Source organism: Thunnus maccoyii, chromosome 24, assembly GCF_910596095.1.
Source record: "Thunnus maccoyii chromosome 24, fThuMac1.1, whole genome shotgun sequence".
In the NCBI taxonomy this organism is placed as follows: Eukaryota; Metazoa; Chordata; class Actinopteri; order Scombriformes; family Scombridae; genus Thunnus; species Thunnus maccoyii.
In genome coordinates, this window is record NC_056556.1 from 1,143,843 (window position 1) to 1,153,869 (window position 10,027).

At 38.9% G+C, this 10,027-nt stretch overlaps 2 protein-coding genes across 2 annotated transcripts in view; both read right to left on the minus strand.

Moving 5' to 3' along the window:
* The window catches only part of LOC121891678 (protein NLRC3-like), a 1,105,688-nt gene that overhangs the window by 585,278 nt on the left and 510,383 nt on the right, over positions 1–10,027 (minus strand). The gene's annotated exons all lie outside the window — the stretch shown is intronic.
* Positions 24–9,026, minus strand: pcid2 (PCI domain containing 2). Its single transcript, XM_042404271.1, has 15 exons — positions 8,916–9,026; positions 7,321–7,387; positions 6,901–6,990; positions 6,735–6,808; positions 6,585–6,650; positions 6,425–6,466; positions 6,236–6,290; positions 6,020–6,123; positions 5,755–5,830; positions 4,455–4,596; positions 3,792–3,892; positions 2,763–2,836; positions 2,523–2,648; positions 331–454; positions 24–244 (listed from the first exon to the last, which is right to left on the minus strand). The coding sequence occupies exons 2-15, from the start codon at positions 7,354–7,356 to the stop codon at positions 155–157; spliced, it is 1,200 nt and encodes a 399-aa protein (XP_042260205.1). The 5' UTR covers positions 7,357–7,387; positions 8,916–9,026; the 3' UTR covers positions 24–154.

Consider the following 10,027-nt stretch of genomic DNA (forward strand, 5'->3'; position numbering starts at 1 on the left):
AATAATCAATCATATCCACACTCTACAAACCAGCATCTGTTTTATTTTAACATTTTTTACAGTACAAAATAAAAAGAATGAACTAAAAAGTAGAAAAGATTTCCAGGAAAGCCTGTGGAGCGTCACAGTCGGAGGGGATTGTGGGTAACGTAGTCTAAGAGACGGAGGACAGAGGAGGGAACGGATTCTGTTTACTGACCACGAGCTTCTGGTGCTGATGAGAGATGTAACCCTTGATGTGACCCTAAGGAGACAGAGAAGAAGAGAGATGATGTTCATCTACATCCTGTGTGTGTGTGTGTGTGTGTGTGTGTGTGTGTGTATCCTCACCATGTAAATGAGGTTGGCCAGGAGACACTGCACCTCGTCGATGTCAACATCCTCCACCTGCATCATCCTCAGAGCCACCAGGAAGGCGTCCAGAGGAAGCTGGTGAGTCCTCAACAACAGGTACCTGCAGACAAGTGAGCAGAGGTCACTACAAGTGAGCAGAGGTCACTACAAGTGGACAGCGGTCACTACAGGGCAGCAGAGGTCACTACAGTGCAGCAGAGGTCACTACAGGTGGACAGAGGTCACTACAGGTAAGCAGAGGTCATTACAGGTAGACAGAGGTCACTAAAGGTGGACAGAGGTCACTACAGGTAAGCAGAGGTCACTACAGATGGACAGAGGTCACTACAGGTGGACAGAGGTCACTACAGGTAAGCAGAGGTCATTACAGGTAGACAGAGGTCACTACAGGTCAGCAGAGGTCACTACAGGGCAGCAGAGGTCACTACAGGGCAGCAGAGGTCACTACAGGTGGACAGAGGTCACTACAGGTCAGCAGAGGTCACTAATGTCTTGCCAATGGGTCAATACGTGTCAATAAGGATCAAATGTGGCGTCAAACTTGAAGGGTGAAACTAGAGGTCAAACATTTAGGTCAAAGAAATTTAAAAAATGGTCAAAAACATCAAAATCTTGGTCAAAAACAAAGACATGAAATCAAAAACTTCGAAGCCAAAAAAGCAGGGCGATCGACAAGAAATAATGTACAATTAAAGCTGCAAGCAGCGTTGAACGGGCCCTCACACCTCCACGCCACATCAGGCCGCAACGCAGGACAAAACAGCAATGATATAGTTTGATGCGGTATGTTGGTTTCCCTCCTGTCCTCCCCAATTTGTTGAGTCACCAGCTGCCACTGGTGGGGGGGTTGAATGCAGCTCATTTTTGTAGGATACAGCAGAAAGGCCTATATACATACAGTACATTATATACAAACTTTGTACGAAGTTTGGTGATATTATCATTTATATTACAATAATTATAGGTCTTATATTTATAATTCAGTAGTGGGGATGACCTATGAGGGGAAGGGAACAAATGGAGTGAGGGTGACAGTTTAGTGATAAAGTGCTGCAGAAAAATACCATCAAAACTAAAATTTGTAGCTCTGTACTGCAGTTTTTCCTTTATTAGGGCCCGAGCACCTAGCGGTTCACTTACACTCTCCATTCAAATATATGAGTATTTTTCTGTGTCCAGCTGCAGTTACTTATTGTCTCTACACACCTGACAGTACACATGTCAATCAAACTTTGACCAGGTCATGTGGGTTTAAAGTCTTTACTTTTCTAAAAAATAGACTTGATGAAAACCTGGAAATTAATTTGTTTTACACACAAACTCATCAAGAGTTTTCAATTTTCTAATTGAAATTCAAGTGAATGGACCCAAAACTTGCATAATTTTGATGCTACAGGTGTGAGCGAGACAGACATGTCTCACCCTGCAGAAAACTCTCATCCTCACACTGTTGAGATTTGATGTTTCACCATGACAGAGGAAGTTGCTATAACTTTATTGTAAATGCTCCAGTCTGCACCAAACTTTACATGTTTGATAAGAGTCCCGGCCTGAACACGTCTACATGACAATATTCCATCAGTGATGCAAACTGGCTGAATAGCGCCCCCTATGAAATTTCAGCAAAGCAGCCCCAGCAGCAGGCATAATAGTGGACAAAGGAAGTGATGTTTATCTCCTTCTTGCACCGTCTGAACACAGCCGGGTCTGAAGACATCTACATGCCCGTCACAGAAGCCCTTCGACTGCGCCGCAGCACGACGTGCGTGGAGGTGCGACGGCCCGTTCAACGCTGCTTGTAGCTTTAATTATTATTGAACTCCAGAAACATTGTAAGAAATGATGACAGTTATTTACAACAAGACCAGGTCAAACCTTCGTATGAAACAAGCGTTATTTGGATAAACTGACCACACCTGAAAAAATGTTGAAACTTAATAAAGTGACATATTAACAGTCCTACAGCACCGTGTTTACTAGAGCGCACATGTGAAACGCGTCTTCGTCAGTAAACGTGTAGTTTTTAAACCTTTTGTCAGCAGCCAAACAGATAAAAATAATCTCTTAAAAACCTGTTGTGAAAAACAAAAAGACCATAAACATGGCAACAAAGACACAGAGTCAAAATGGCGGGGAGTAACGAGGGAAGGAATAAGATCCACACTCACACTTTCTTGAAGAGGTTCCTGTAGGTGATGATCTTCAGCTTCTCCAGGATGAGGAAGATCCCACAGCGGATGAAGAACGTCTCGTGTTTGGATAAAGCTTCGTTCAGCAGCAGCAGGTTCCCCTCACTGACACACACACACACACACACACACACACACACACACACACACACACACACAGTTCACCTCTGAGAACACCTGGCAGCATGATGTCACTTCCTGTGTTCACCCTCTGCTTACCTCACAGCTTTGGTGACGTCAGCGAACTGCATGAGGTCGTACTTCCTGAGGAGCTGATGAGTCGGCATGTGACCCTGAAACAACAACCTGAAGTCAGACTGGGAGATTTAACTGGTGTAACCAGATGTAAACTGGTTTAATCTGAGTGGAAACTGCTGTAAACTGGTTTAAACTGGTGTAACCAGATGTAAACTGGTTTAATCTGAGTGGAAACTGGTTTAAACTGGTGTAACCAGGTATAAACTGGTTTAATCTGAGTGGAAACTGCTGTAAACTGGTTTAAACTGGTGTAACCAGATGTAAACTGGTTTAATCTGAGTGGAAACTGGTTTAAACTGGTGTAACCAGATGTAAACTGGTTTAATCTGAGTGGCAACTGGTTTAAACTGGTTTAAACTGGTGTAACCAGATGTAAACTGGTTTAATCTGAGTGGAAACTGGTTTAAACTGGTTTAAACTGGTGTAACCAGGTGTAAACTGGTTTAATCTGAGTGTAAACTGTTTTAATCTGAGTGTGAACTGGTTTAATCTGAGTGTAAACTGGTTTAATCTGAGTGTGCATTGGTTTAATCTGAGTGTAAACTGGTTTAATCTGAGTGTAAACTGGTTTAATCTGAGTGTAAACTGGTTTAATCTGAGTGTAAACTGCAAACTGCAAATTGGTTTAAACTGGTGTAAACGGGTGCAGACTGCTTTAAACTGGCATTAAAACTGGTTAAATTGGTTCAAACTGGTGTAAACTGTTTAATTGGAGAGTGAACTGGTTTAACAGGGTTAATCCGAGTGTGAACTGGTTTAAACTGGGTTAATGTGATGTAAACTGGTGTAACTGGTTTAATCTGAGTATGAACTGGTTTATACATATATATAACATCTGGTCATATATATACTGGGTTAATCTGATGTAAACTGCTGTAAACTGGTGTAACTGGTTTAATCTGAGTGTGTACTGGTGTAAACTGGTTTAATCTGAGTGTGTGCTGCTGTATACTGGTGTAACTGGTTTGAAGTGAGCTGTGGGTTTCTGACCAGCAGCATCTTGACGGGCAGCAGGTAGATGAGAATCATCCTCTTGTTCTTCTGACTGGAACGATGACAGTGATGGAAGGAATAAGACAGAAACTCCTCCGCTGCAAAAACACACAAACACATTTTTTATTTCCAGTTTATTTACGTTGTTTTTATCTTTATTGTTCATGTGTTTATTATTTTCATTCTTAATATATTCACTGTATAAAAATGGATTTTCGCTCGTCAACGAGGGTCGACTTTCTTTCACTGTTTCGGTTTGATTTAATCTGAAACCTGATTATAAAATGATAAAAAAAGGAAAAAAATGTTAAAAATCAATAAATAAAACTGGTGAAATACTCAACTGAGTCACTCTAAATTATTACTATTTAAAAAAGATCAATATATTCTCTGAATTGTAATTTTATTTCCTTAATCTGTCTTTAAATGTTAAAAACAGCTGATTATAGGCTGAAGTACTTAAAGTCTAAAAGATAAAGATTTTCATTTTATAATAATAGAAAACTCAGAAAAACAGAAAATATTCCCATTAAAGAAACTGACACCAGACAATGTTTCATTTTTTTTCCGTCAGCATTGATTTAAACGATTATTAAAATGGTTATTGATCAGTTTTCTGTGGATCAATTGTTGTTATTTGACCGAACGTGTTAGCGTCACCTGGCTTGAAGTCGCTGTCGAACATGGCTTTGCGGCCTACGTAGTATTTGTAGGTGACTTTCTGAGCAGGACTGTAGTCGTTCTTCAGGTTGGAGCTGTCGATCGCTCTGATCAAAGGCTTACACAGGTGCAGCTTATTGATCTGATTGATAAAACAACAACAAACAATCAATACAATCATGTGTTCTCATATGAGACACACGTATCAATTTATTTATTTATCTCACATTCAATAAAACTAATACTGAGGTAAATATTCATATTGATCTTCAGCAGAAGATCATTTGATCAGAAAATCAAAACATTCTGTGATTGTGAAGTTCAGGAGGAAAACAATAAAGTTGTAATATTTTTATATGGTTGTCAACGGTTACACATGTTGGTCTAAAGGTTAATTTGTACACTAGAGTCAGATAATGAACTCGTTACTGACCGGAGCACCAACCTGCAGATACAAAGAGAAGTGACGCGTCCATTTTACCAGCCTGCACGGCGGCTAGCAGCTAGTTAGCATGGCTAGCATCGTTAGCATAGCGGTGCTGTGTCGTGTGTAGCTCATAGACTTTATAAAAATAAGCTGTAGGTGCAGGTGACAGGTGTGTTTACATTGTTTATGCGCTCTGAAAAACATCACGGCGCGGATATAAAGTCACACAGCTGATGGACTGTTAGCCTAGCATGCTAACGCTACGGTCTATCTGTAATAACAATGATGATTGAGGGATTGAAAGAGCTGGTCGGGTACCTCCAGCCTGGGTACGTTACACCACCTCAACTTTACTTAAAAATTAACCAGTTAGTTACTGGTTTATGAGTAACTAACTGGTGTTGGTCAATCAAAAGTTAACTCAAACTGACGCCCCTAATTTTCACAATGACATTTTAAACTTTATTTTCATTATATTGTAACTTTTTCTTGTAAAATTACGACTTGACTTTTTGTAATATTATGACTTTCCTCTAAAAATCTTCATTCAGTGAATGTTATGACTTTTGTTCTCTACGTTTTAAACCTTTATTCTCTAAATCTTTATTTTTTACCCTCACAAACCGCAAAAAATGTATTCTCTAAATTTTATGACCTTTTGTAAACTTCCGACTTTATTCTCTTAACATTAAGAGGTTTTTTTTATTCCAAATACTTCAACTGTATTTAAATTTACTGCATTTTTCCACAGAATTAGGACCATATGTCACAATATTACAACTCAAAATCTCACTTCTTTGCCTCACAGTGGCTCAGTCATTAATGAATTTCATATATAATAATATGATAATAACAAACACACTGAGTTCAGACCTTGAAGTAGATCTTGAAGAGCTGGTTGCTCAGAAACATCATCCCCCACTTCTTCGAGTCCTCGATCCCCGCTCGACTGCAAAAACAGAAATAATCATCGTCAACGTCAACACAGAGCGAAGTTCCAGCTTTTTTTAAACACGTTTCAATATTTGCAGACTGAAACACGATTAATATTCAGTTTGATGTGTAAATATAGTGTATAAAGTGTGTGTGTGTGTGTGTGTGTGTGTGTGTGTGTGTGTGTGTGTGTGTGTGCACTGACTTGTCGCTGGCACACACTCTGAAGCAGCTCATCAGCTGTTCGGCTGCTTTCTCCAACATCTCACTCGGCTGACCTTTCCCCTTCTTCTGCAGCTGCTGCTCCGCCTGCACACATCACACGTTAATGTTTACATAAACCTGTTCCGTTATCGATCAGCTCTGAGATCAATATGACTGATCAAACTGACCGCAGATCAGTTTCACAGAAGCTTCTTACATTGTTGGCGAATATCCTGAGATCCAGCGTGACAGCGAACATCACAGGCAGAGCCCTGAAACACAAACCAACAGACTGAAGCTGCGTTCATATAGTCTTTCAGCTAAGCTAGGCTAAGCTAGGCTAACAGTTTCCCCTTGCTTCAAGTCTTTGTGCTAAGCTAAGCTACGCTAAGCTAGCTGGACTCACCAGTTCTCCTCTTTGTGCGACTGGAAAGCTCTCAGGAAGGACGTGAGAAGTCAAGGAACAAGACTGATTGATTAATGACTCACTGATTGATTAATTGATGGACAGAGACTGATCATGTGTATGTTTGATTGATTATGTGTGATGTCATCATGAAGGATATTGGACGACGATCGTCTGGAACTTGTACGCTTCTACGAAGTCGTGATTGGCCACCGCGTATGTACACCTGTAACACACACACACAGAGTGTTTACTAAAGAAGAAGTGTTATTGATCATTAATCGATACATGATTTAACTGATTGATGGACCTGAGATGAGCTGCGACCATCTCGTCGTACGGCGGCTCCAGAACCTGCTGACATTTCTCTTCTGGACTGGCCAACTGGAACACACACACACACACACACACGTGAGGCTGTTACCATGGCGACCATGAACACCATGTGGTGTCTACCTGAGTGGGCGGAGCCTCACCTGGAGCCGAGGGTTGGCAACATGCGGGTGTTTGAAGGACAGCAGCTCGGCGCAGAACGAGCCGTCGTGGTTGTCGATGGCTTCATAAATCTGCAGGAAAAACTGACTGTTATGAACTGTACTGACTGTCGAATCGTCTCATTTTGTCTGATCAACAGTCAAAAACCCAAAGAAATTCAGTTTACTGTCATAAAGGACTAAAAAAGCATCAAATCTTCACATTTCAGAAGCTGCAACCAGAAACTATTTTTGGCGTTTTTGCTTAAAAAACGACTAAAACGATCCATTTTCTGTTGTTCAACGAATCGTTGTGCTTATAAATAAAACCAACATTTGAACCAAAGAACAAAGTGAAGCAGTATCTTCTTCTTGCTAACAGCAGCTGACAGACAGACAGACAGGTCAGAGGTCAGAGGTCACCTGCTGCAGGTACTGGTTGATGGTGATGTGAGCCATGACGTCCTGCTGGTTCAGCAGCTGCTTCAACCTGAAAACACACAAAGTCACAGTCAGATTCATTAAACCCACCTCAGAGTGAAAAGTCTCTTCTAGAGCTGCAACGATTATTCGATCAATTAGTTGTCAACTATTAAATAAAATACCAACTATTCTGATAATCGAGTCATAATTTTGAGTCATTTTTTAAAGGAAAAAAGTCCAAATTCTCTGATTTCAGCTTCTTAAATGTGAATATTTTCTGGATTCTTTAGTCTCTATGACAGTAAACTGAAGATCTTTGTGTTGTGGACAAAACAAAACATTTGAGGACTTGTTGCAGCTCTATAACTGAAGCTCATAACAACAGAAAATGATGTTTTCTGGTTTTACAGCTGCCAAGAAAACGATCTTTAGACTCTGTTTTACTGCTGATCTGAATAAAATCACTTAGGATCAATAATCTACTGACGATATTAAACGATACATCTCAGAGGAACTGGAAGACTGATCGACTGTCCCTGAAGCTTCTAGTTTATTACAGACCTCTTAGAGTTTGTTTGCTCCGCTTGTTTTATTGACTGGGACAGCCGAGTATCCCAGAATGCATTTCGCACCAACCAGCACAGACGTTGGAGATTTTGAACCCCGCTAAAAGCTGTTTAGGATTATTAATATGTCACTTTATTAAGTTTTAACATTTTTCCAGGCCAGAAAGGAACATTTAGATTCCAAATATGTGGTCATTTTATCCAAATAACTCCTGTCTGTGAACCTGCTGGGATGTTTTGGTCAACATGTCGTCATTTACCGCTGACTTTTGATATATGATATAATTGCTTCTGGAAGATAAATGTTGGTCTCACAGATGAAATCTAACAGTTGTAGCTGCAACATTAGTTTGACTGAATGTGAAGTGAAGTTTCATGTTTTTACTGGCGCTGCCTCTGGAGCTCCATATGTACACATATCACCATATTTACATACATATACATGGATTAAAATAAACATCAGTCCATGTTTAATTTCATTTTATTAGAGCTTCATTACAGACTGAGTAACATAACTGACTGTGGAGCTTTGAGTTGAGATTATTTGTTCAGGTTCAGGTGTGTTGAAGCTGTCAGAAGCTCCAGTTTTGCTTCTATCAGATGTCAGTTTTCTTTAATTGTTTTAATATCATTGTCACAGTTTTTATTACATAGTTTCCGATCGATATCAATAAATATTCTTCAGCTTTTGAGATGGGAGAATATTAACGCTTTTGAGCACCTTTTTAGGCTAAAATGTGGTGTTTCTACTATTTTGTCCACCCTTATTCACACACATAAAGAGTCAGAATAACAAACACTCGTTTCTTTAACTGTTTGTCTCAATAAAACTAATAAAATGTCAGAAACATTTAAATAAACATCGTTACTGACACCAAACAGCCACAGCTAGCAGCTAACTCGTTAGCGTTTTAAATCATCAGTTTCCGGCTGATTGTTGGTTTTAAGTCGCACTTTTCAGACTTTAAACAGTGAACAGACAGTAAACAAACAGAAACATAAACAAACAAACAAATCACTAAAACTTACCTCCAATATTAAACTTTATCCAGATAATAATGATTCTACTTCATTCCATGAAAACCCGGACTGTTTTACAGGACGCACACAGAGCACGCCGGGTCAACACAACTTCCGGGTTGGTAGAATCTGCTTTCCCAGGATGATTTCAGAATAAGAGGTTTTACATATCAAAATAAAAGTCTCCAAGCTATAAAGCTAATTCAATTCAATTCAATTAACCAACAAAATAATGATTTTGAACCATTTTATTTGAGAAACACTGAATGAGAAACAGATGTTTATATATTGAACTTAAAGTCTTTGGCTTTGGCTTGAAATAGTAAATTGTATGATATCAAAGTTGAGTGTCTCATTAAGTGAAAATAAACATTCATAATTATTAGAAAGCCTAATAATAAACCTAAATAACCTAATTCGAATACTTTTGATGCTAACTATTATGTACATAAGCCTCCTAAGTACAAAGTTAGAAGGCTGATGTGGAGTTGGGTCTCGAGTGGCTTCAAGCTTAGGATGTACAACTCATCAGGAAAAGAAAGGAACTGGTAAAAATCGGCATTTTTAAAATCATAAACACTTATTCAGTTTTTTCAGTATGCAGGCTGGTTACTTTATGTGTGAGATATATATGTGTGTATTCTTTTTCTTTTTTCTGTTTTCTTTTCTGGTGTTTTGATAAGTACTATATCATAAACTTTATTATTATTATTTTTATTATTAAATTGATACAATTTTAGGGATTAAAAAATACTAAGTTATTATCTAATATTTTGTATTTACACCAGCTCATAATTTGCCACAAGTATTTTTATTTTTTATCATCTTACTTTCCATCCATTCTGTTTTTCTTTTACCAGCAGTAATATTAAAATACTGGCTGTAATATGTTTCATTTGTGGTTTTAAGTGTATTTGGCTCTAAAGGAGAAATTATGTTTTTGGTTCTTGCAGTTTCCTCTCTTTCTGTAACAAATACAAGCAAACTGTCCTTAACTAAGCCTTTATTGATGTAAACTGTGTTACTGTGTATTCAGCAGCTAACAAACAACACACAGCAACAAAGACAAGAGAAGAAGAAGAATTCAGCACATGTGTAGTCAAAGATATGAGGCGGCAGAA

What these genes read in the sequence shown, in the direction of transcription:
- pcid2 (XM_042404271.1), bottom strand. Translation starts at nt 7,356, where the DNA reads ATGGCTCACATCACCATCAACCAGTACCTGCAGCAG. An exon ending in TTGCCAACCCTCGGCTCCAG is followed by an intron (nt 6,809 to 6,900) that starts GTGAGGCTCCGC and finishes TGTGTGTTCCAG; the next exon opens with TTGGCCAGTCCAGAAGAGAA. An exon ending in TGCCCGTCAAGATGCTGCTG is followed by an intron (nt 2,837 to 3,791) that starts GTCAGAAACCCA and finishes TTGTTGTTTCAG; the next exon opens with GGTCACATGCCGACTCATCA.